This window comes from Lampris incognitus, chromosome 12 (assembly GCF_029633865.1).
Source record: "Lampris incognitus isolate fLamInc1 chromosome 12, fLamInc1.hap2, whole genome shotgun sequence".
NCBI classification, from domain to species: Eukaryota; Metazoa; Chordata; class Actinopteri; order Lampriformes; family Lampridae; genus Lampris; species Lampris incognitus.
The window spans coordinates 13,929,286-13,955,588 of NC_079222.1; the positions used below are offsets into that span (position 1 = coordinate 13,929,286).

General features: G+C 45.8%; 1 protein-coding gene across 2 annotated transcripts in view; it reads left to right on the plus strand.

Annotated features, from left to right (window-relative positions):
• LOC130121811 (disabled homolog 2-interacting protein-like) overlaps positions 1-26,303 on the plus strand; it is a 119,821-nt gene that overhangs the window by 59,842 nt on the left and 33,676 nt on the right. For both annotated transcript variants that reach the window (XM_056290722.1, XM_056290721.1), the window contains exons 2-4: positions 5,683-5,836; positions 7,292-7,390; positions 11,839-12,393. In XM_056290722.1, coding sequence (XP_056146697.1) covers positions 5,693-5,836; positions 7,292-7,390; positions 11,839-12,393 — 798 coding nt within the window. In that variant the 5' untranslated portion in view covers positions 5,683-5,692. The remainder of the gene's footprint in view (positions 1-5,682; positions 5,837-7,291; positions 7,391-11,838; positions 12,394-26,303) is intronic.

The window sequence follows — 26,303 nt, forward strand, 5'->3', positions numbered from 1 at the left end:
CGGAGGGTGCAATGGGTTAGTGGAGTTTCAGACTGTTACCGTGTGCGAGAGTGGATTGGTTGCTGGAAACCAGTCTAAAAGCAAAGCAGAGCCACAGGGTGGCGTCAACACTGGACAAGGCGCGACCACGGGCTCTACAATACGGTCTGCAGACAGCGCTAGCAGCGTAGCATCAGGCTTCCTTTCTGCAGCAGGAACGGTCGGCCTCCTACGACACCAGTATTTGTTGTTTGAGGTATCAAACATCATTTCCATCAAAAGCTTTAACTTTTGTGACTGAGGTGGTTTTGCGTGTTGTGGTCATTATGTGCGGAGGGGTCGTTGATTCCCTCGCAGATTTAGCACGGTTTCAAAGTAACGCCGGTTCTCCTCATCCTTGCAAGTGCTGCTGTTTGTATTGTAGTGGTAAGATACAATTGTGAAAAAGACTTCCTCCTGTTGATGCCCTTTAGGGCGGAGTGTAATAGCCTGTTGCTGAGGCAGGACTCATGTACTGCTACGATACAGTGAGCTAGAAGTACATACACACCGTCTCTTGCAGAGCCGACAGTCAGCCACTCAGTAAGTTAAAGTGCTCCGATGCCTTTATGGGCCTGAGGTTTTTGGACCTTAACAGATCCAGCCCCAGACACACTATCAGATGAACACTCTCTACAGGAGGTACAGACGAGGGCGGAGAGGCTCCTAGGTGTGGTCCAGACTTACTCAGAGTCCATTACTGCCTCGCCTGCTCTTTCCTGGCCTTTGCCTCTTAACTGTGTTTCTATTGAACAGGCCTTTGGCAGGGCGGGGTAGTTTGACTAGCTCCAAGAATGCACTGATAGAATTTGGCGTTGTGCATTGGCGTTGACAGGATTCCTGAAAGATTCACCGTTGCATTCTGGGAAAAGGCACACTTTTTTGTATGGAAAGTTTGTAACACTCCTGAACCAGTGTGGACTTGCCAAGTGACTGCTTATGGTGAGACCAGAGAGCACGCATGAAACCCTCACTGCAGGATACACAGAGACGGAGGGTGTGTATGTGTTTGTGAGAGAGAGGGGGGGGGGGGGACTTGTTCTTGTATCCAGACTCAGAATTTGTCATAGATATACGACAGTTTTGCTCTTGCGACATTCCTTCTAATTCTGACGGTATCTCGACACGGTCTATTCTGTTACACCTTGACCTTTTCAATTATACATTTTACTACAGGGCTTTATATAGCCCTATCTGTGTGTGTGTGTGGGGGGGGGGCGCTGGAAGTTTCTGGACCAGAGAGGCCTTTATTCTAACTCCTGCACAGTATTTGAAATATTTAGATGGCAGAATAAAGCCCAGAAGGAAGACTAAGAGAGCTAGAGTGATCGGTGGCCGGGCGAGGGGAGGAGATGTGAAAGGAGACGTAGCCAACACATTTAGACAGAAGAGACCAGGAGGGAAAGATGAGGGCCAGAGAGACCAAAAGAATCGCTAAATGTAAACTATACCCCCCCACATCAGGTAAACACAGAGAGGAGAGAGAGAGAGAGAGAGAGAGAGAGAGAGAGAGAGAGAGAGAGAGAGAGAGAGAGAGAGAGAGAGAGAGAGAGAGAGAGAGAGAGGAGAGAGAGAGAGAGAGAGAGAGAGAGAGAGAGAGAGAGAGAGAGAGAGAGAGAGAGAGAGAGAGAGAGAGAGAGAGAGAGAGAGAGAGATGAGAGAGAGAGAGAGAGAGAGAGAGAGAGAGGAGAGAGAGAGAGAGAGAGAGAGAGAGAGAGAGAGAGAGAGAGAGAGAGAGAGAGAGAGAGAGAGAGAGAGAGAGAGAGATGAGAGAGAGAGAGGAGAGAGAGAGGAGAGAGAGAGAGAGAGAGAGAACACTGTAGGCTTGTCAAGGACGAAGGAGGACATTTGCTGAGAATAGATGGTGTTGGGGGGGAAGGGAAGTGAACGGAGAGAGTGTAGAAGGGATGAGAATAGGAGCACGGGCTGCTTGTAATGCCAGTTATCTGCATACCGACACAGAAACAGCCACCGCTTCACACCGAGGATACAGAGGTTACGAGCATCACTTAACAACAAAAGAGATTTGACATGCTCGACAGTGTTTTTCATTGCCATCATTACAAAGGGTGGCCGGCTACATAAATTACACACTACAGTAGAATTTAATAGAATTTCGTACGGATGCCATGCCACATTACTATTCATTTACACACACGTTCACGCTCTCCCTCCCATTTTAATGGACACAAACGCTGTGTTGATATGATGTGCCAGGGCAGAAAAAAATTAAGAAAAAGGGATAAAGATGAAAAAGATACACATCTCTTGCTCACAACACTTGCTTGTCCATCTGGCCGTCCTCTAGACAAGACAATCCCCTGTTGGCAGTTTGATGCTAAAGCTGCTTGTCACTGGCCGCATGTTCCATCCCAATGCTCTTTTTTGCATGCATGTAGCCTATAGAAAACTGGTGTGCATCCTGGGAAAAAAAGGGCTAAATTTTCTGTTAGCATGCTCATGTACACTTTCCCCCTTTTTCTCCCCAATCCACCCCATCTAATTACCCCACTCTTCTGAGCCATCCCGGTTGCTGCTCCGTCCCCTCTGCCGATCCGGGAAGGGGGTGCAGACTACCACATGCCTCCTCCGATACATGTGGAGTCACCAGCCGCTTCTTTTCACCTGACAGTGAGGAGTTTCGCCAGGGGGGGGCGTAGCGTGTGGGGAGGATCACGTGTGGGAGGATCATACTGTTACCCCCAGTTCCCCCAAACAGGCGCCCTGACCGACCAGAGAAGGCACTAGTGCAGCGACCAGGACACATACCCACATCCGGCTTCCATCCGCAGACACAGCCAATTGTGTTTGTGGGGACACCCGACCAGGCCAGAGGTAACACGGGGATTCGAACCGGCGATCCCCATGTTGGTAGACAACGGAATAGACTGCCATGCTACCCGGACGCCATCATCTTGATAGCATTTAATCTTGTAGCAGTATTAATGTTGGGAATTTGGGGATCTGATCAAGCATAGAATATCTATACGGGCTGTTTCAGAATAGGAGGAGAGTCATGAGAGGGCATATATTTGACTATCAGAGTGCATTTGGGATTTTCCCTACCGCTGTCTGTAGGGTTGCTAGATCATCTCATTGATTAATTAATTGGTTGGGAAATGGAAAAAAAGAGCCTCTCTCTCTCTAGCTCTATTTTTTTTTCCTGTGCTTATGAACGCATGGGTTTGTGCAGTCATCCCAAAAACTCATATCCGTGCACTGTTTGATCTATATCAGGAAATTGAGTTGCCATTAGGTGGATGTGAATCGTAGCATAGATATCGTGATCTGCACTACACAGGAAAGGGAGTATGAGTTTGACAGCTGCCCTTCCAGAACCAACCAGACTGCAAAGATCAAAAAGTATTTACTGAGAAGTGTTTATTTGGCATGGATTCAACACCCATCCAAAAAAAGACAAAAAAACCAAACAAAAAACAACTTGATGAACTAGCTGGGCAGCTGAATTAGATTGGTTGTTTATTCTGTTTGTTCTGCTTGTGGAACAGACTGTTGTCAGAGGGCTGCACCGCCCTCCTCCCCACCCCCCCTCCGATCAGCCTGTCAATGAGGAACAGGAATTGATGTCTGGGTTCAGGGCTCTGTCGACCAGGATTTAAACCTTAAAAGTTCAAATCCAGCCCATCTCCCGCGGCATGTCCCAGTAAACTACCCCCCTGTGCTTCCTTCTTCTCCACCTCGCCTGACTCCCTCTCTGTTCTGCCCGGTACCCAGTCAGCCAATCAGAGAGCAGAACTAGGCATAAAGACACGCCCCCTCCCCCTCCCCACACGCAAACACACACAGATGTGCGTTGTTATAGGCCAGAGGGTCTTAAAACTGAATTCTTAGAGTCAAGCTTTCCCTGGAGTTTTGCCTGTGACTGTTTATGCGTTTTGTGGGGGATAAACGCACTAGTGAGTGTATGAGGGAGAGACAGAGAGCGCGGGCAAGGGGGGAAAAAAAGAGAAAGAAATATCAGACTATTGTCTGCATCGCACTGGGCGGTGGATCTGACAACAAAGCTGGGTGACTGTACAAAGGCCTGCCTATGGTTGCTAATCTGTCATTATGGCCACTGCCATTTTCCTGAAATGCCCCCCACACACACACCCCACACACACATACACACATACATAGGATTATCATGTAAACCCTCCAAAGAGGGCGTTATTATAAGAATATTCTCTCTCATTACACTGATGATTGACCCTCCGTCATCCTCGTCCTGCCAGTGAGTGTCGGGGGCTGATGTCCGTGTAGCTAGCTTACTACCGCCAACAACCGCCATTAGCATATTTAGCGCATTTGTTTGTTCTCTTATCATTCTGAAGCTGGTGGGGCCACAGGCAAGGTTAATAGTATTGTAGCACTAGATCTAAGAGCACCAAAGGCTTATATTTGAGTAGCATACCCATCTAAATTTGACATTCGCCCTTGGTTAACCCTGTGATGTGTGGAAAGGAGCAAAACTTTGACGCGGGGATCGTAGTGTTAAAGTCCAACTGAATATGTATAGTGATGCAACTTATAGCATGCAGTAGTCCTGGGGAAAGAGTGTGAATAATGGATGGATGGATGTGTGCAGTATACGTGACAGTATAAGGCATATATGCGATCCATCTGCAATTCATACTGAAGGTGGAAATGTAGTTATAGCAGACCTTGTGTATAACTTGCATACAATAAGTGTTTGGTACCTTTTGCCCACTTTAAATCTAATAAACCATCCCTCACTTGAATAGCATGTTCTTACAAAGGCACCGCATCGAGTAAGGATCCATATAGAGGCCCACATTTTCTATTTACTGGTGACAGTAGCACTCACTCACGCTAACACTTCTGAATCAGAAAGTAGGGCAACATCAGATATAGTGAGGAGCGGAAAGCTCTTTACTGGTCTCCGTAATCTTTTCTGGCTGAGAGATGGCTGAGAATCATGCTTCAGGGCTGCCTTTTTCTGTTCACCGCACACATTCTCAGAGATACATCCTCTGAGCCCCTGTCAAATTTAAAACTGATATGGGGGAAGATTGACAAGAGTTGGGACTACAGTGCTCTCTGTGGGTGCATGTGTGATTGTCTTAGCAACAGCAGAAAACAAAAGGCAATCTCTGTAAAATCCGGGCATATTGTCGTGGCGAGGCAGACTGTCTCACTGAGAATTTGCATATATATTGTTTTTTTGTTGTTGTTTTTTTTGTAAACAAACTCACTTGACCACCTGCATATCATGGAAATTATCATCGTAGGGTTGCAAATAGGTGATTGAAATTGCTTTCTGTTTACAATGGCATATCATATTCTCTTGCAACAGAACGTTGACTTGGATCTTGTCACTTTTGAGAGATCTGATGCAGAAGGTCTTAGAAGCTCCTCAGGGGGAGTTGATAATGACAAGTCACCGAGCAAGTGTGTGCACATGTGTGTTTGGGTGAACATGTGCTAATGTGCTAATGTGTAAGTTTGTCGTGCTGAGGACTCACATCTCCTGCTGACTCTGAGGCGAGTGAAGCGTCAGATCTGTCCTCCTCCCTTCCTCGTTCTCACATATGCTGTTTCACACTCCACATGAATAGTCGTTAATACACACAGTGCATATGCTCCCCCTCACTACAAGGTGATTCAATGCTCCCCTCTTTCTTTTTCCTCCTCTTTTTCTAGATCACATCTGATGCCGAGGCTGAAGGAGTCTCGCTCCCACGAGTCGTTACTCAGCCCCAGCAGTGCTGTGGAAGCCCTGGACCTCAGCATGGAAGACGAAGTCGTCATCAAACCTGTTCACAGCAGCATCCTCGGACAGGATTACTGCTTTGAGGTAAGAAGGCAGAGGGGGGTCTTTGTAATCCTTGCCCATTTTTGTTACACTTTGGATAATTATAGCTGAATGTTACGGATTTATATTTGTCCAAATCGGCTGCAACCTGTGGGTACTAATGGTATGATCGTTGGCTTTTTGATTCTGATGAATCCTAGTTGCTGTGCAACTGTCATGCAAATACAGATGAGGCTGAAAACAGTGCCAATAGCTTATTAGGGTCGTTCGAACCCAGGTCCGAACCCCGGGGTTGTCTAATCTTGGGGGTTATCCCGGGGCGTCTTCTGTGTGGAGTTTGCATGCCCCCCCCCGTCTGTGTTGGTGTCCTCCAGGTGCTCCGGGTTCCTCCCACAGTCATGTAGGTCAAGTGAATTGGTCATACTAAATTGTCCCTAGGTGTGAATGTGTGTGTGTTTGTGTGTGTGTGTGTGGGCCCTGTGATGGCCTGGCAGCCTGTCCAGGGTGTCTCCCCACATGCTGCCCAATGACTGCTGGGATAGGCTCCAGCTTCCCGTGACCCCGATTGGGGTAAGCGGCTTGGATAATGGATGGATGGATGGATGGATGGGTATGACTGAAGAGTGCGCCTGCAGCCTTCTCCTCTTTTCTATGTTGAAGGAATCAAGGTCACTTAGGTTAACATGAAGACGTTCTCCAGGCTTTTACTCAATTGCTTAGAATCTTGAACTCACATTTACAGAGATAGTGTGTATGCTGTTTGCAGCCTCTTTACCATCAGTGTGCAAAGTACATTAAGGACTGATTGTCTACACTAATAGTATCTAAGGGCACTCATAATGCACACACACATATACACATTATATCATTGACAGTAAGACCAATTCTAGAGGGCAAACAGGAACTCTATTGTTTGACCTGAGCACAGTAGAGGCCACAGAAAAGACTAAATGCTAACCTCCCTGCACACCAAGGTAAAAATATCCAGCCATTGTCTGCTGCTGAGATAAAAAGACCTGACTAATCTTGACTATACACACTGCTAACCGCACCATTCTCCATCTTCCTCATCTCCTTATCATCTCTCACCCTCTCCTTCCTTCTCCCTTTGTGATTTTTTTTTCCTTGTCCAGTCATGACCCAGACTGCAAAGCACCTTTTTCTCCTCACTTACACACCAACTAATTTAGTCATTCCTCATCACCCCAAGTCATCATCACACACACACACACACACACACACACACACACACACACACAAACACAGTGTGTGTGTGTGTGTGTGTGTGTGTGTGTGTGTGGGTGTGTGTGTGTAAGCTTCTGCATGTATGAAAGTACATGTAATATTGACGAGCCTCTTTGCTATTAGAGACAAATTGGTATTCACAACCGTGGTTTAGTTAACCTATCCCATTTTCATGTTGTTCATCTATTTTATATGCATAAGATTTGATGGTCAAAAGCATTTAATTTCTTCCTCCTTCTGTCATTGTGGCAGGTTACAACCTCCACGGGAAGCAAATGCTTTTCCTGTCGTTCATCAGCTGAGAGGGACAAATGGATGGAGAATCTGCGAAGAGCAGTGCACCCAAACAAGGTGAGCAAGAAGTGCTGTAAGTGGGACAAGATCCATGAAGTAACGCATAAAATTATTTGATGAAGTAAGGAAAATCTTCAAATAAGTATTCATAAATACCTGCCCCAGTTCTGAAGTGCACAGTTCAGAGCGGTACAAGTATCAAGTGTAAAGCTAGTTATCCAGCCAGCTGTGGAGTTTAGTTGGCACCTCAGAAGTGTACAAACACAGTGCTTTGATAGAGAAATAATGATAATAAACAGCCCATAGGTGTCAAGACTAGCGCTCTAGTTGTCCACAGTGCTTTCCTGCTACGTCGATGCCGTCATCTAATCAAGGAAAGGCAGGCCCAACAGAGGGAGAGTGGCAAACAGATGTCAAGCCAAGAAAAGCGCTAATCTCACAGCATCCTCCCTCCTTCATCTTTCATTATTTTTTGCAAATTACTCACTAATGAGAATTTTAGGATTAAACTTCCCTAAGAAAGCTAAATACCTCGTTCTCCTCAACTCTCCTGGTGGCCACGTGTCATCTTTCCATCTCAGCTTTGCAGTTTTTAATTATTCTATGATTTCGATAGATTAGATGAATTGCAAGCTGTGTCATTTCACCATAAACATTGAAGTTGAGAACAGATGCTGCAGCTCTTTCGAATTAGGAGCAGAGTCTCTGTGGTTCTGCTGAATACCTCAACAGACTGACAGCAAAAATAAACCTTCCCTGCTTTTTGATAGGGTTAGCTAATGTGATGATTACTATGCGTCTGATTAAAATAATAATAATCATACTGATAATAATAATCACCAAGTTCATCATCACCAGTCAATATATGTATATATATATAGAGAGGGGGGGGGGCATAAATGTACCTCTGGCATAATGAAAACAATAAAGTTTTCGTCAAGTTCTAGAAAAAACATGTTTTCAGTTGCACCGTTAAATAATAAATTTGCCATTTGTGTTTCATTAAGCAAATTATTCCAGTGATTCAGTGTCAAAATATCCCTGCCATATTTTTTTTCCCCCAAAAGGCTGCTGTAAGAGAATGCTTTACTACCTAGGTTAAAGAGTCGAAAGCTCCATAGTAAAGTTAAGGGCAATTCATTCATTACATTTAAATGAATCAGTTAAATGTAATAATGGTTTCTGCAGCTAACAAGAAACTGCCGTAAGAAAGTAACATTGGAATAACACAATCTCAGGTTAGATCGAAAGCCTAGCTGCTTTAACTTGAGTAACTTTCCCCGACTGAAACAAATATAGAGGTTACCTCATTTTAGATATACTGAGAGAATCAGCGGAAACATCATCATCTCATTCAGACCACAGTCAATATTTTTAAAAGTTAAATTTAATATAATTTAAAATAATATTAAAATAATAATATCATTTAAATATAATTTTGGCTTTAGTTGTCAAGACACTTATGACAATCAGACGTGCATTTTAAGATTGGTTAATACATTGTTAACATTATGGTGCAGAGAGGTTTTACATATTAGGCATTTACTTAATGAAAACAAATCTTAAAAATAATTAAGGATGCCTCTAATTTATCAGTAAGAACATGCACAACCCCTTCTTTCTTTGAAATAAAAAATAAATAAATATTTTTCTCTTCTTGGGGGATCTTGGGAAGGCAGATAGGAGGGTAAGAAATGGAAATTATGTAACTCCAATCCAATCTCCATCCTGGTAAATAAAAGGAACAACTCTCAAGAATCCTTTTCATTTGAGGTAGTTTTGCTCTCTTTGTATGGAGTGTAATGTTTTAGCTTGAGAAATTGTACAATGACTGCAGGTGATGGTTTAGTGTCCCATTCAAGAACAATTTGATATGAAAATGTGATGGGCACACCCTGGCTTTTGCAAGATTGAAGCCTGTGAAATGTATTGATTTAACTCAATTTTGGTAGTAGGCTATATTTTTACCCCTTTACTGGTGTTGGTGATGGATTGGAGATGGAGTGAATGTACTAAAATGTAGTAATAGCAATATGGAGTGAAAACAGACAGCTATGCGCATATCTAAGAAAGAAAATGGCAATGTCAAAGGTCAGATTTCAATATGTATACACTCCTGGCTCTGTGAGGATTTTGCTTGCAAACATATTGCATTGTATGTTAGCAGAAGCAGCTATAGCCTACACAACATCAGCTTAGATTTTCACTAAAAAAGCAATTAATTTCATTTTGGCTATTGTGCTAATGCTCTAATCCAAACTGACTTGCCGTGATTTACTGTATTTTGTGCAACTACAAGCAAGTGATTAATCAATTTATTTGTAAAAACAAAAAACAAACTTGTAATTATATATTACATTACCACACAATAAATAAAAAGGAGTTGTAATGAAAAAAATGTTCCAAATATTTTAGCAATATTTAACTACCAAAAGAGATGAGACAGCAATATAGTAGAGACATTTTTTTCAGCTTATTCTTTATATTTTGAGATATAAAATGCAATAGGATGCACAATGTAACTCTGCAGCTTCACTATGTTAAGGCACTTAAGACATTATTATCCACAGTGTTCCTTAATAATGTACTTTTGTATGGCTTCTCTAATAAATTACAGCAACACAACCAGTCTATTATGGTGTATATGCCTAAAAGAGGCTCTATAAGATTAGCTTCTTTTGGGGAACAGAACATTTACTGCCTCTGGCAACATGAGGATATTGGAGGGGACAAAACCTCTCCTCTTGAGCTCACTAATCTCAATCAAAGACAATTTTTTTGACATTAATTGTGAACTTTTGCTTTAAATGACCATGATTACATTTGAACACTATCTTGAAATTTTGCTGAAGCCAAAAGGTGACTGACACGATATGGCTTATTCATTTAGGCTTCCTCAGCATTTCAAAGGCCACACCGGACAAAAATTATTAGAGATAACCCTACACCAAGATAGACCGTTTTGAGGATCTTCTGGATTTCTTTGTGTTGCAATGGATGTCACACTACTTGCATCTTCAGGCTGCACTCTTTTTTACCTACAGCCTCTGCCTGTTGTGAATTGCTCTGTGGGGAATCATAGGAAAAGCATCTGTTGACAGATCTGGAGTTAGAAAGCCTGCCCTGGGTGAGTTAGTGGGAGCAAACCTAAATAGTCGGTCTGACTTAGGATAGGAACGATACAAGGGACCTGACAACTTTGGAAGTGGTGAATAGGAAGGGAAGGGTGCACCTGAACCCATTTGCAGTTTGTTGGAGGGATCTGTCCCTGGATTTTGTGTGGCGTGTCCTGGAAACTGGAACTGGTCTGATGAAGGGACTTTTAAGTCTCTGGAAACTTGGTGGAGGAATCCTATAAATCTGGATATAGTTCTGGGGAGGGACCCGTTATCTCTGGAAATAGAGCGGGACCTGACATCTTCGGAAAATTGGTGGTGGAATGTGATGTGGGAACTCTGATTGAGGGAAGAAGCAGGGACCTGACATTTCTGAAGAAAAGGAGAGGAGCCTTGGAGGAGGAGAGCGGAGGGATTTTTTTTTTGGGGGTGTGGAAGGAAAAAGGCCTTGGTCTCTTAGTAAGGCATATAATAATGGTGCTGTTGATTTCTTTCAGAGAGGTCTGTAGAGGGGGTCCTAGCACACAGGCCCCCGGTATGTCTATGAGATTGGGAATAATTCATCTCAGTTGGAAGTGTAGAAGCCTTGAAATTTCTAAAAGGATGTTGAAAAGATGATGAGGATTCATGACACCCCCCAGGATTAATGGCAATACTTTTGTGGCAGCCACAAACACGGATCGAAATAAATTCCCATATTTTGACTTGTTTTTATTCATGATGATATGAAGAGGAACATCCAAATATGGAGGCAAAGTAGAAATGTTTACTCTTCGCGATCCTTTTCAGCTGCCTTAAGCATGTCCTGCCAATATTTCAGCAGCAGCCGATGTCTCTCCTTACTAATTGTGGTTGAGTCCTACCGTTCCATTTTACCATTGATAATGACTGATTTAGCTCCTCTCGCTTTATTCTCTTAATTTAAAGCTACTCTGAGATGTGAGCCAAAAATACATCTTTCCTATCAAAAACAAAAAACAAAAACAGATCTCTCTTTCATAAGTGATAATATGAATTGGAAGAACTGTTGTGTAAATCAGGAATGAGATTTCTGGGCCCTTTAGAAATATGGATTAGAGCAGAGGAGATTAGATGCTGAAATACCAAAGAAATTACTGCGTAACTAAATCGTCTGCTTTATAATAGCAAATGAAGAGCATTTAAGTTCGACTTCTAATCGGCCCCCGACTGATGTGTTTCTACTCTGATTTGATTTTCTTTATTAGTATTCACATCAGAGTTACTTCAGCTATATACCTGATTATCCTGTTGAAACTGTGATTGTATCCCTTTGTGTTGTCCACCTTCAAGCCTCCAGTGGTGTGGGTGTTGACAAAAATCAGATGTCAAGATCTTAACCCCTCTTCCCTTTGTCTTCTCTGTCTCTAGGACAACAGTCGCCGGGTGGAGAACATGCTGAGGCTGTGGATCATTGAGGCTAAGGACCTGCCGGCCAAGAAAAAGTACTTCTGCGAGCTTTGGTTGGACGACTCGCTCTACGCCCGCACCACCTGTAAGCTCAAGACTGATAATGTGTTCTGGGGGGAACACTTCGAGTTCAACAACCTGCCTGCCGCCAAGAGCATCACGGCCCACCTCTACAAAGACACAGACAAGAAGAAAAAGAAAGACAAAAACAACTACATCGGACTCGTCAGCATCCCTGTTGCAGCTGTGACGGGACGACAGTTTGTAGAGAAGTGGTATCCGGTCAGCACCCCCAACCCCACCAAGGGCAAAACCTCTGGGCCCATGATCAGGATCAAAGCCCGCTACCAGAGCATGAGTATCCTGCCAATGGAATTGTACAAGGAGTTTGCAGAGTACACCACCAACAACTACATGCTGCTGTGTTCGGTGCTTGAGCCAGGGATCAGTGTGAAGAGCAAAGAGGAGATGGCGTGTGCACTGGTCCACATTCTGCAGAGCACTGGCAAGGCCAAGGTTAGTACCACTACTGTCATCAGCTATGCTCTTTCCATGTTTGTATCGTGGTGACAGCCTTTTTTCTCAAGCTGTTGAATTTCAGTTTGAGAATTACAGAATATCTGGATACGCAGTGATAAAATAACAACATTGGGTGCACATGCAAGTGAACCGTTTCTTCCTCGCCTGCTCATCCAGTCACCGCTTGACCCCTGTAGCTATTTTACTGGCTGTGAGCGTGCAGACAGGGGATTTCCTGTTCCTAAAGTAGTCCGTATTCCATACTGAACTAAAGTTAATCCCTTACACATAACCCCTACAGTGCTACACAGCATACAGATGACGCAGGACAGTGGCAGAATATATCCGCTGCTGTCTGTAGCTGCGCAAGCATTGCAAGATTAGTCTGCAAAAACTAAGCCTTCCACAACAAGGGGGCTCTTTCACTAAGATATTCTTCTCGTCATCCAAGACGGCTGTATTTTACAGCGACTGTATACCCTGTCTCCGTACCATGCACTCAAAAAACCTCTAAGACCCCACCAATACATGCCATCCAGTTAACACCTGCATTATTGGAAGCCCGGTGGCTCAGTGGTTAGTGCCGTCGCCTCACAGCAAGAAGGTTCTGGGTTCGAGCCCCGGGGTCGTCCGACCTTGGGGGTCATCCCAGGTCATCTTTTGTGTGGAGTTTGCATGTTCTCCCCCGTGTCTGCGGTGAGTTTTCTCCAGGCGCTCCGGTTTCCCCCACCATCAGAAAAGACATGCATGTTAGGGTTAATACTCCTGTCTGTGCCCCTGACCGAGGCAATGGCAAAATGAACTGGAGTTGGTCCCCTGGGTGCTGCATGGCGGCTGCCCACTGCTCCTACCTACACAGGTAGGATGGGTTAGATGCAGAGCATAATTTCCCTACGGGGATCGATAGAGTATATTAAAATAAAAAAAATCAAATTATGAAGAGACACCACCATCTTGTTTCCTCCTATGATGAGGGAAATACATGCCAGACTGACTCAATTTAAACACATATTGGTGCTTACACTCGGCCTGCTAGTACGACAAAAGGTGTAAACAAATTGTGTCAGACATTATTATCAAACCTGAGGCCAAAGCATTTCCCATCCTGTGATTTTAAAGCATTGCCTGTGAGAAAGTAAGCAGCCATGCTGTCATCCCAGTAAGAATATTGCTGTCAGCCATTCTGATCAAACACCTTATATCTGATTTCAATATGGTGCTGCTTTTAGGGTGCAGCATCGTCAGCATCTTTCCCATCAGCACCCTGTCAGTCATCAGGGACAAGCTGTGCTCGGTGCGGTCTTCGTGGCAGTGTCTCATCGGCGGAGCTTTGAAACTCCCTCTGACTTTGTTATGGCTCAGCCAAATGATGAATGATCAGTACTTAAGAAGTGATGTCGATCCACGGCTTGCTGTCACTCTGCTGGTTTAGGCTGGGGACTGATGGGCCCTGATGGATGGTAGAAAAGGCCCCTACAGGTCCCTGGAGAAACAGTCACATTCTTAATTACTTTCAGTTAATCGACAGCGTTCCCATGAAGCTCTAAAAAAAAAATCACTTTATTCACTTCTTTCTCACTTGCCATTCTTCCCACCCTACCTCTGGTTTCCTTCTTGCCAAGGAGGTGCTGCTTGTACGACTTTCATGCCGATGTAGGCGATGTCTCGAGGTTGTTCAGTCCACAATGTCCTCAGCACATGTGTGTTTGCCACACTGCGCAAGTTTTATTCAAACATTCTGTTATTATATTGCTTCATTGTATATACAGGCGGCACGGCACGGTGGTGCAGTGGTTAGCGCAGTCGGCTCACAGAAAGGAGGTCCTGGGTTCGAGCCCCAGGGTAGTCCAACCTTAGGGGTTGTCCCAGATCGTCCTCTGTGTGGAGTTTGCATGTTCTTTCCGTGTCTGCGTGGGTTTCCTCCGGGTGCTCCGGTTTCCTCCCACGGTCCAAAGACATGTAGGTCAGGTGACTCGGCCGTACTAAATTGTCCCTAGGTGGGAATGTGTGTGTGTGTGTGTGTGTGTGTGTGTGTGTGTGTGGGCCCCGTGATGACCTGGCGGCCTGTCCAGGGTGTCTCCCCGCCTGCTGCCCAATGACTGCTGGGATGGGCTCCAGCATCCTGCGACCCTGATTGGGATAAGCAGCTTGGGTAATGGATGGATGGATATTATATATGCTAATTTATGTTTGTTAAGAAAAGAAAAGGTTGTAAAGTTTCAGAGGAATAGAGTCATGAGTAACCAGGGACCTTTAGACTTGGACAAAGGACATAATTAATGTGATGTTGTCCATATGTTGTTGGTTGTCAGTACCTCCCCCAGTTTTTGTGGTCTTATAATTATTCAAGCAGCTCACACATGCAAACATGCAAGCGTGCATACATGCATGCACTCACACACACACAGACACACACAGACACACCTTTTTCCTTCTTTAGTTGTGATGGATGGAGCAGCCATCTCAGGCCAAACACAGAAAGCCCCACCAACTTCCCAAAATACCCCTTGTCAAATGCTCCCCAGGATTAATTGGCTTACTTTATACGACTGCATGTATTCTTATCTTGGCCTACACTGTGTCTGCAACCTCGAGGTCAGACCTTTCTATTTTGTTCAACCTAGTCCGAGTCCCCTATCAGCTTGGTGAAAGTAGTTTTTTTGGAATTAAGTATCTAGATTGACCAAGATTAAGATTTGGAAATTACTTTAAACTGTGGCCCTCTTAATTTCCTGTTCACTTTCAATTGCCGGTGGTTATCATCCACTTTTTTTACTCCCAACCACCACCCACCATGTTGTTGTTTAGTCTTGCATCTATCCGGCCCCTCAAACCCATGTCTGGCTCTATTAATACCACGGCAGACATCTCCAGGAACACGCGTGCGCGTGTGTGTCTGTGTGTGTGAGAGAGAGAGAGACAGACAGACAGACAGACAGACAGACAGACAGACAGACAGACAGACAGAGAGAGACAGAGAGAAAGGGAGAGTCACAGAGTGAGAGAGACAGAGACAGGGGGAGAAAGAGAGAGGGAGAGAGAGACAGACAACGCGAGAGACAGAGAGAGATGTATATGTGTTCTGTATTGAATACTGTTCATGTCGTTTATGTGAACACACTCTCACACACACACACACACACACACACACATGCAGAGACTGACAAATTCATACACATCCACTCACACAGGATCTTGTTGCCATGACGTAGCTGTGTAAGTTGTGTTATTGCATGTGTTGATGTATATAGTATGTTCTGTATTCGTGCACTCTTATTGTCCTTTATGTGGAAATGCTTTGCAATACAAATGTATATTTGTCGTGCTAATAAAAGCACATTTGAATTTGAGACAGACAGAGAGGGACAGACAGACAGAGACAGACAGAGAGGGTGGGGGGTTAAGAGACTAACTATATAAAGTTGACATTGCATCCCACCTTCCCTATATTGAGGGGCTCAGTCTCTTTTTTTGGATATGGTACAGCAGCTCTTAAGCCCTGTAATGCCAGCAGTTGGTGAAGGCTGGAACACACTTGGTGTACTTCGGGTGGAGTCGGCGGTGCACAGGTGGGGAACAGGGTCTAACTGCAGCTGGCTATTGTTAAGGGATGCAGTTTGCAAGTCGTAATGGCCATTAGTATTCTACACTCCTAGACTCTGCTTCTTTCCATGTCCTTTTATTACCCATCACAGAATAATTATACCTCACATATTCTGCTTCAGTGTACACTCACCCCCCCCTCTCCCTCCATCACTCTCTCCCCTCTTCCTTTGTGACTTTGTCTTTCCTCATCTCCCTTTCATGCTTCAGTGCGTGCTGAGGCCAGAGTTCTCTGAGGAGATGTCATTGTTCTTGCTGTACTGACGTTGTGATGCGTTAGTGTGTATGACAGGCACGCCCTGCGTCGCTGCACCGACTCCAGCTCGCACACATGTGCACACACACACACACACACACACACACACACACACACACACACACACACACACACACACACAGGCCATCAGGAGCCATTAGAGTGGATGTGTGTGTTATGAGGTCTGTGCATGAGCAGGTGCATCTCCGGCTGCATTACAGGATGTTCTCCCTGCATCAGCTCTGAGGTGTTACACCTGGGGTTAAAAATTTAACAATGATTTTGGACAAATAACGCTTTTATGCCCAGATTTTAAACAGATTTTTTTGGAGAATCCACAAGGTCGGTTGGTGTGCTTCGGAAAAAAATCCATCTCATCATTTCTGTAGTTTTACTGAAGGGAGCAGGTTTTTCTTTCTTTCTTTTAAATTGTTTTTTCTTTCGAATCAAATTAAAAAACCAGTGCACGTTAGGAAATAGGATAACATCTTGATTTGGAGCGAGAATTGAAATTAAAGGGGTGAAATAAGATCAGGTGGTTGCTTCTCATTCCCACCGCTCCTCCGCAGCTTCGGGCATCTCTGCACCTCTGCGAGGGAGCCTGCCTTGTCAGCAGCATTGGCACTTACAACAGCAGTCATAATGATAATAACAATAACAATAATGATAATACTAATAATAATACGTGCTCTGCTTTGTTGAACTAGCCCAGAGTAGCCGGTCTCTCTCTAAGTTAAGATCTGTGTTGGTGACGGGAACTGGGTTATTGATCTAGCACTCTTGCTACCCGGGCCGCTGGGAAGAGGATGTCTCATTTTGTTGAAACCACTTGCAGCTCATCTCACGTGCACTGACCGGGTGGGACTTATGACGAGGAGGGTTTATCCTTATGTGCGGCATGACTCAGGGGGTAGAGCGGGTCGTCCAGTAATCGAAGGTCGCTGGTTCGATCCCCGGCTCCTCCGGAGAGCATGCCGAAGTTTCCTTGAGCAAGATGCTGAACCCCCCCCCTAACTGCTGCTGATGAGCAGCCTCCACCATCAGTGTATGAATGTGTGTGAATGGGTGGATGTGAGGCCTACACTGTAAAGCACCGAGTGGTTGATAGACGAGAAAAGTGCGGTCCATTTACTGTTTAAACGCAGTCCATTTACTATTTATCCTTATGATGATGGCTGGCCCAGGGGGCGTCGTGTTCCAGTTGTTATGCTTTTGTGTCTGTGTCTGTGTCTGTGTCTGTGTCTGTGTGTGTGTGTGTGTGTGTGTGTGTGTGTGTGTGTGTGGTTTTCTTTCTTCTTTTTTTAATTGTACTGCTCTTTAAGGTAAATAATAGCTTCGTCTAAGTGGGCTGAAATAACTGATCCTCCCCACACTCTCTCCTCTTAAGTAGATTGATGAAAACCATAAGCTTAATTACCCTTTTTCAAGTCATTTCAGTGCGGATATCCTCTTAGTCCCATTGTTTTTTGTATGGGATTTAAAAAAGGGATTGTATACATTCTGTGAAAGGGCTCCGGGGTTCAAAATCCTTGGAAATCGGTCCTGGGTACAGCGCAGTGTTCTCTGTATGCAGCACGAGGGCCATTTTCTGAAATCATGTTGTCACGAAGCAGTCTCACACGTTCCTTAAAACAAAAAAAGAGGACAACTTCACACTCCCGCCGCCAGATATTCCTCCCTTTTCTGCTGCAGTGTGGTGCAGATGTAGTGAAAGTAAACACGTTTTACAATATCCATCCATTATCCCAACCGCTTATCCTGCTCTCGGGGTGGCGGGGATGCTGGAGCCCATCCCAGCGGCCATTGGGCAGCAGGCTGGGAGACATCCTGGACAGGCCGCCAGGCCATCACACAGGGCCGACACACACACACACACACACACACACACACACACACACACACATACACACATATTCACACCTAGGGGCAATTTAGTACAGCCGATTCACCTGACCTACAGGTCGTTGGACTGTGGGAGGAAACCGGAGCCCCCGGAGGAAACCCATGCAGACACCAGGAGAACGCGCAAACTCCACACAGGGGACGACCCGGGACGACCCCCAAGGTTGGACTACCCCGGAGCTCGAACCCGGGACCTTCGTGCTGTGAGGCGACCGCACTAACCACTGCGCCACCGTGCCACCACCGTGCCACAGTTGTTTTAGGCAATATTTGCTCTTTAATTCGCCAGCATTTTGTGGCTCAGGGTAAAGGGATAGCTCCCAGAATAAAGGCAGAGAATTATATCCTGAATTGTGTTTCTTTATTTCAAACAGTTATATAATGAGGCCTTTTAATGTTTGTTTGTGTGTTTTTACCCCCCCCCCCCCGGAGTAAACACTGTTTGTGATTGTGGGGATTCAAGAGTGAGAGATGGTAGATAAGAAACAAGAAGAGAAAGGCATCAGGATCGAAGACGGGGAAGGGGGCATTGAATTTCCAGTTTCACCTTGCAGAGTCATACAGTGTCTGTAGAGAGTCCAACATCAGCAGGCCACAGGGGCAAATATTTGGCCCCAAAACACTGGATAGCTATTGATCTAGAAGCCTCTTTGAAATCACTGCTGATACCATATCCAAGATTACACTCTCTCTCTGTCTCTCCCCCCTCTATCTATCTCACTCACTCTCACTCTCTCTCCTCTCTCTCTATCTCACTGACTCTCTCACTCTTTCACTCTCTGTCTCACTCTCCTCTCTCTCACTTTATCTCCTCTCTCACTCACTCTCCCATCTCTCTCACCCTCCTCTCTCAACCTCTCACTCTCTCACTTGCTCTCTCTCTATCACTCGCTCTCATGCCCTCCTCTCTCACACTCCCCTCTCTCTCACCCTCTCTCTCTCTCGTTCCCTCCTCTCTTTCTCTGCTCTCTCTGTAATGCTCTCATTCTCTCCTCTCTCCCACTCTCTCTCTCCTCTCTCACTCTCCTCTCTTACTCTATCCTCTCTCTCACCCTCACTCCTCTCTCTCAGTGTCTCTCCTCTCTCACTCTCCTCTCTCACGCTGTGCCTCTCCCCTCTCTCTCACTCTCCTCTCTCTATCTCACTCTCACTCTCCTCTCTCTCACTTTCTCTTTTTTCTCTCTTTCTCTCTCACACTCACTCTCTCCCTTTCTTTTTGCTGTCTCTTTCTCTATAATATTATAATGTCTAGAAAGTCAATGAAGCAGCTGCTGATAGGAGAGGATGACGCTCGCATAAGGGCCCTTCCAGTCACTCCCATTAATAATGAGTGTGTGCACCTGCAGATGAAACAGGAAATGTGTTGCACTTTGTTTTCTTTCTGTTTCGTGGTGAACGACAGGCGGGAGGAACTACTCCCACTTCCATTGTGCTTCCAGTCCTCCAAGTCAACTCAATGTGACCCTTGAAGGAAGCGCTCTAGGCTATAACTCTGTAATACTAGTCGCCGGTCTCCAGAGAAAGGAAGTGAGGGAGGCAGAAAGAGATGGAGAGATGAAGAGAGGGAGGAACGGTGGAAGGGCTTGGATTGGTTTTCTTGCCCGAGTCCTTGCTCCGTCCCTTCGCCGCAGGCTGGAAAATCGAATGCATCAATCAATTTTTGAATTGTTAATGTATTTCTGTTTTTAACCCACTTTTATTTATTTATTTATTAATTTAATTTGGCTTACAGACTCACATCATTATCCGAACGTTAAATAAAAACTGTCAAACTGTTTAACACAGGCTTGTTTTCGAACGGCTAATGAGAGGTCTGTTCGCTGCCGAAGCATATTGATATCAGAAGCTAACTCCTTTTCCCCGTGCTTGCTAATGGATGTCATTTGAGCCCATCACCTTTGCAGTAATGGAGCAGCCAATAACTTAGCAGCAAGAGACAGGAGTCAATAACCTGAGGGTCACCGGTTCAAACCCCAGGATTGCCTGGATGATCCTGTTTTGGGGTAAAAACGGAGGATTGCTGGTATCAGGATCTCAGATGCAGCTGTCCTGCCCTTGGGCAAGGCATCTCACCTCAACTGCTCCTGGTTAACACTGCGGTGCTTCCAATGGAGGAGGCCAAATGAGGTGTATTAAAAGCCAGGACTGATACAGTGGAAACGGCTGATCAAAATGACTGGAGAGAATTATTCCTGTAATACCGCTGTGTAAATAGATCTGGTTATCATGACCAAACAGTCCACTTAAAGTGTCATTCCAGCAGTGGCGGCTGGCCAGTAGAGGGCGCTGGGGCGCCGCCCCCTTCAAATATCAAAAGATGAAAATCTACTTAAACATGTTAAATATAATTTAGTTGTATAATGCAAATAATTATGGAATAAAAGTTTTTTTTTCAGTCTGTGGGCGCCTGTCAGCAGCCATTCAATATTGGTTCCGAATGGTATTTGGTTGGTTTCTGTCTGAATACATATACTTCCTGCTGAGGGGCGCCGGCCAAACGATACCTTATGTAAACCCTCAAACTCTTGGCGAGCAGGTGACCTGAGGCTGCTGTCTGATTGGTGTCTTCAGACATGGGGCGCAGTTCAGACACTCCCACTTTTATTGGCAGCAAATTGGTATTGTTTTAATGTTTTTTTGATCTAATGTGATTGGACAATTCTCGTGGCTGTCAATCATGTTCACACCCACCACCACGCCTCGTCTCGACTGTCAATCATCCACCGTCTACGAACCCTGATAAAAGCTTTAGGCTACATTGCCCTTCCTAATAACTGTGACTGTGTGGATATTAAAGCAGCTGTCAGGTGTGTTGCACCAAAGTAAACCCCCCCCCCCGAAAAAAAATAGCACCAGCCGCCACTGCGTTCCAGTTTTCCAGACATAGGAAAAAAAATCTTTTTAAATAAAGGTAATCTAACGTTAAAGTATATGATTATATGTTTGCTTAATCCCGTGGCATTGAATGGTGCCGCCTCTGCTGCAGAAATAGACTGTAGTGGCCTAGGCTCGTGCTTTCATTTTCATGCCACGGCCTTCTGTTATTAAAAATGTAGGTATCGCTAAACAACGTTACTGCAACCTATATTCTATATTTATATTCCTACTGGAAAGGTTTGAAAAAACTGGTATTTTATTACAGTGCAAAAGCCGCCAGGAGGCTGCTGTCTGTCAGTCAGTTAAATCCTATTTGATAAGTTTACACATGGCGATTCAATGGTCATCCACAGAAGAAAAGAAACACAACTCTACTTTGCTTAAAGTGGTCATAGTATCTGCCTGTATGGATGTGATCACTACGACCGGTTCCCTCTGTAGTTACTGCAGCGGTCTTGCAGATCCCTGCTGTCTTCTGACACCTCAGTGTTGAGGACTCAGTGTCTCAACTCCATTTTATCCAAAAACCTCGGCCCTTCATCTGGTTATTAGTTATTTATGAATCCCTGTGTGGAAATGTGTCGTCTGCATTTGACCCATCCTCCTACGCTGGGACTCAAATCCCGATCTGGTTTCTTGTGAGATGACGGTGCAAAACACTGGTTTTGTAATTACATTTGCAAGTGCAAAAGCTCAATGCACCGGCATCTGGGTGGCATGGTGGGCTATTCCGTTGCCTACCAACACAGTGATTGCCGGTTCGAATCCCCATGTTACCTCCGGCTCGGTCGGGCATCCCTACAGACACAGTTGGCCGTGTCTGCGGGTGGGAAGTCGGATGTGAGTGTGTGTCCTGGTCGCTGCACTAGCGCCTCCTCTGGTCAGTCGGGGCGTCTGTTCAGGGGTGAGGGGGAACTGGGGGGGAATAGTGTGATCCTCCCACGCACTATGTCCCCCCTGGTGAAACTCCTCACTGTCAGGTGAAAAGAAGCAGCTGGTGACTCCACATGTATCGGAGGAGGCATGTGGTAGTCTGCAGCCCTCCCTGGATCGGCAGAGGGGGCGGAGCAGTGACTGGGACGGCTTGGAAGAGGGGGCAATTGGCCTCATACACTTGGTGAGAAAAAAAGGGGGGGGTCCAAAAACATGTTGATGCTGGTGGCTCGGGTTCCTAGGCTGTTCCGGTGGCGTCTGGACACCGCTTGGCATCCTCCTCATCATATTCTTCATATACTTTATAAGTCCATTATAATTCTGTAATCCTCTTTCAGTGTTGTATTCTCTAAATTGTGTAAACACAACATCCGCTGCATGTTGTCCATCCTGGGAGGGAGATCGCTCCTCTGTTGCTCTCCCTGAGGTTTCTCCCTATTTTTTCTCCCTGTTAAAGGGGATGTTTTTAGGGAGTTGTTCCTTATCCGATGCGAGGGTCTAAGGACGGGATGTTATGTTGCTGTAAAGCCCACTGAGGTAAATTTGTAATTTGTGATATTGGGCTGTACAAATAAAATTGACTTGACTGACTCAAAACACACATTTGCATGTGCACGTGGGACAGAACCATAGCAGTGATCAGATATCTCTGTATGAAGCAGGGCAGTGTTTCCCAACCCGGTCCTCAAGGACCCCCTATCCTGCAGAGCTTCTTTGCAGCCCTGAATAGGTCCCTGTTTGTAGTTATTCAACCAAGCAGCAAGGAATTATGTCAGATTTTTGCACACCTTGCATAATTAAGTGCTGTGAGATGATTGGCTGAGTAAGTACAAGCAGGGCTTCCTATGCAGGGTTAGAATGAAAATCTGCAGGATAGGGGGTCCTTGAGGACTGGGTTGGGAAACACTGATAGGGGGGGTGGACCGAAATGCATGGTCGTGCTAGTAGGTAAGCCGGTTTACGGAGATTTCACTCCCAAAGCATTTAATAGCTGTGAACTACTGTGCTGCAGGATCTGCCCCAACTGTCTGTCTATCTATCTGTATCTCTCGCTCTCTCTCTCTCTCTCTCTCTCCCCCCCCTTCTGCATGTGTAAGGGTGTTATTTTTCTGCGGTATGGACTGGCTGATGAGATGTGGCAGCGATACAGAGAGTGCTCTACTTCTGCTCATTAGCAGTGAAGTAGAAGGAGTGGGAGGGAGGCGAGGCTGGCTGATGGAAAGTATAAGACGGGGGGGGTGTAAGATAACAGCGGAGATTGGGGAAAGCCTCATATCTCTTCTTTAGGGCCTCGTTTCTCAGTCATTGGAAGGATTAGTTTGAGTTTGCCGGTGCCCCTCCTTTAGTAATTAGAGATCATTCGACCCAAGTATTATGTTTTCTGTAGGTAGTTACTCATCATGCATGTATGTGAACACACACATATATACTTTTAACCACACAATAACTTATCCCCATGGCTGCCCTGTCTCTGTGTGGGTTACCCTGTGTGAGACTCAACAGATGTCTACCCGTCTTATTGGGTAGACATCTATTATTGGAAGGGGTGTTTAGATCTACTATACCAAAGAAACGGTTTCTTCTTCTCTCTCCCCCCCCTCCCCCTCTCCCGCCTCTCATCCGACTGTTCACCCAAATTGGGCATGGATTTGCGTAGTCTCAATGACCAGATAAGGAGTGCAGAGAAGAAGAGGAGGGGAGGGAGGAGGAGGAGAGGGACAGAGGGTTTGAGGTTAGAGGAGAGTTCATAATTGGGATGACATTTTCTTCCCATAAAAAAAAAAGAGGAAGAACTCTAGTCTGACTGGATGGGTGTCCACACCATGAAAGGTCAGATTTCCTCAGGCGTGTGTGTGTGTGTGTGTCTGTGTGTGTGTCTGTGTATGTGTGTGTGTGTGCGCGCTCTGAATTCAGCTCGATGCCCTATTACTAATTACCATGTGCTCTGCCCGATGTGCTGTTGATTGGGAAATAATAGACAAGCATTAGTTCGTTAGATCGGGTGCGTGGGACTAGCCGGCTGTCACGGACAATAAAAGTTTAAATATAGCAAAGGCGAGCGATATTTTTTGTGGCAATAAGCAATAGTTTACCTCCAAACAAAAACTCCCTTCTGCATCCAATGTGATGTATTTGACAATTTCAGGCCCGGGTATTATTTCATCAATATCTATTCTTACCGTTGCCAGAGTGGAGGACGCCTTTCCTGCACATTTCTTTCTTTACAGGTGAAGCAGAAAAATGATTATTAAATTAAATTATTTTGATGAATGACATGTGAAAAGTCAGGTGATAAATTACTGTGACATTTCTATCAGTGGCGGCACGGTGGCGCAGTTAGTGCTGTTGCCTCATAGCAAGAAGGTCCTGGGTTCGAACCCAGTAGTCCAACCTAGGGGGGTGGTCCTGTGTGTGGGGTTTGCATGTTCTCCCCGTGTCTGCGTGGGTTTCCTCCGGGTGCTCCGGCTTCCTCCGACAGTCCAAGACATGCAGGTCAGGTGTGTGTGTGTGTGTGTGGGCCCTGTGACGACCTGGCGGCCTGTCCAGAGTGTCTCCCCGCCTGCCGCCCAACGACTGCTGGGATAGGCTCCAGCATCCCGCGACCCCGATTGGGATAAGCGGCTTGGATAATGGATGGATGGATATCTATCGGCTTTCCATCCCCCCCCCCTTTTTTTTTTCTCCTGCTCTGCTCCACCCCCTCTGCTGATCCGGGGGGGAGGGCTGCAGACTACCGCATGCCTCCTCTGATACATGTGGAGTCACCAGCCGCTTCTTTTCACCTGACCGTGAGGAGTTTCACTAGGGGGACGTAGCGCATGGGAGGATCATGCTATTTCCCCCAGTTCCTCTTCCCCTCGAACAGGAGCCCCGACCAACCAGAGGAGGCGCTAGTGCAGCAACCAGGACACACACCCACATCCGGCTTCCCACCCGCAGACACGGCCAACTGTGTCTGTAGGAACGCCCCACCAAGCTGGAGGTAACACGGGGATTCGAACCGGCGATCCCCGTTGTTGGTTGGCAACAGAACAGACCACATAAACAATAGGACCAAATAAACAATAGCTTACCTCCAAACAAAACCTCCCTTCTGCATCCAGTGTGATGATTCGACCATTTCAGGTCCTGGTGTTCTTTAATCCATATCTATTCTTGCCCTTGCCAGAGTGGAGGACGCCTTTCCTGCACATTTCTCTTTCTTTACGGGTGAATGAGAAAAGTCACTCTCAAAATTATTTTGCTAAATGACATGGGCGTCTGGGTGACGTGGCAGTCTATTCCATTGCCTACCAGCACAGGAATCGCTGGTTCGAATCCCCGTGTTACCTCCGGCTTGGTCGGGGAGTCCCGAGAGACACAGTTGGCCGTGTCTGCGGGTGGGAAGCCGGATGTGGGTATGTGTCCTGGTTGCTGCACTAGCGCCTCCTCTGGTCGGTCGGGGCCTCTGCTCGGGGGGGGGGGGATAACGTGATTCTCCCGTGACTCGTCCGGATCAGCACAGGGGGTGAAACGATGCCCGGGATGGCTCGGGAGAGTGGGGTAATTGGGGTCAAAACTTTGACTCCCTTCCCTTTTACTGTAGTTTACGTACATTCTGCTCCCGCACGTTCCTCGTGTCGACCTGTGTGCACGTGTTGTGCGTGCACATGTGCGTGCACAGCGTGACTCTGCGTATATATGTTAACAAATGAGACTCCTTTTGTCTCACATCAGTGGATGATTGGCTCCCCGTGGTGCGACTTTGATTAGCTGGATAACAGGCTTTAGCTGCAGCAGTAGGATCCGTCTGGAAGGCTATCTCTCTCTCTCTCTCTCTCTCTCTCTCTCTCTCTCTCTCTCTCTCTCTCTCTCTCTCTCTCTCTCTCTCTCTCTCTCTCTCTCAGTCTGCGTCCTCCTCTGTTCTTTAAAGACCACTGCTGCATCTCTTCTTCCTCCCCCTCCCCCCCCCCCCTCTCTCTGTACATCTGTCAAATGCCTTTCGTGTCCTGGCTGTAAGCACGATTCCCTCAGCCTAACAAGATGCCATGGGATTTCAGAGAGTGCACCCCGAAATCTGTCGTAGAGAAGCGAAGAAGGGATGAAGAAGGGATGAAGCAGGGGCGGTTGAACTGAAGACGGCTCTTTTTACTAACTCTCTTTTGCCGGTGTCAGAAATGTAATTATGTTAGGAGTTCTTTCCTTGTCGCCGCCCATTATTTTATGCAAAGATTTAGACCAAATAAATAAATAAATAAATAAATGACATTTGGGAATATTTAATAACAGTCATTTTTTTATGTTTTTTACTTTTAATGTTTTGGACAGAATTTGCACACATTTCAGCACGAGCTGA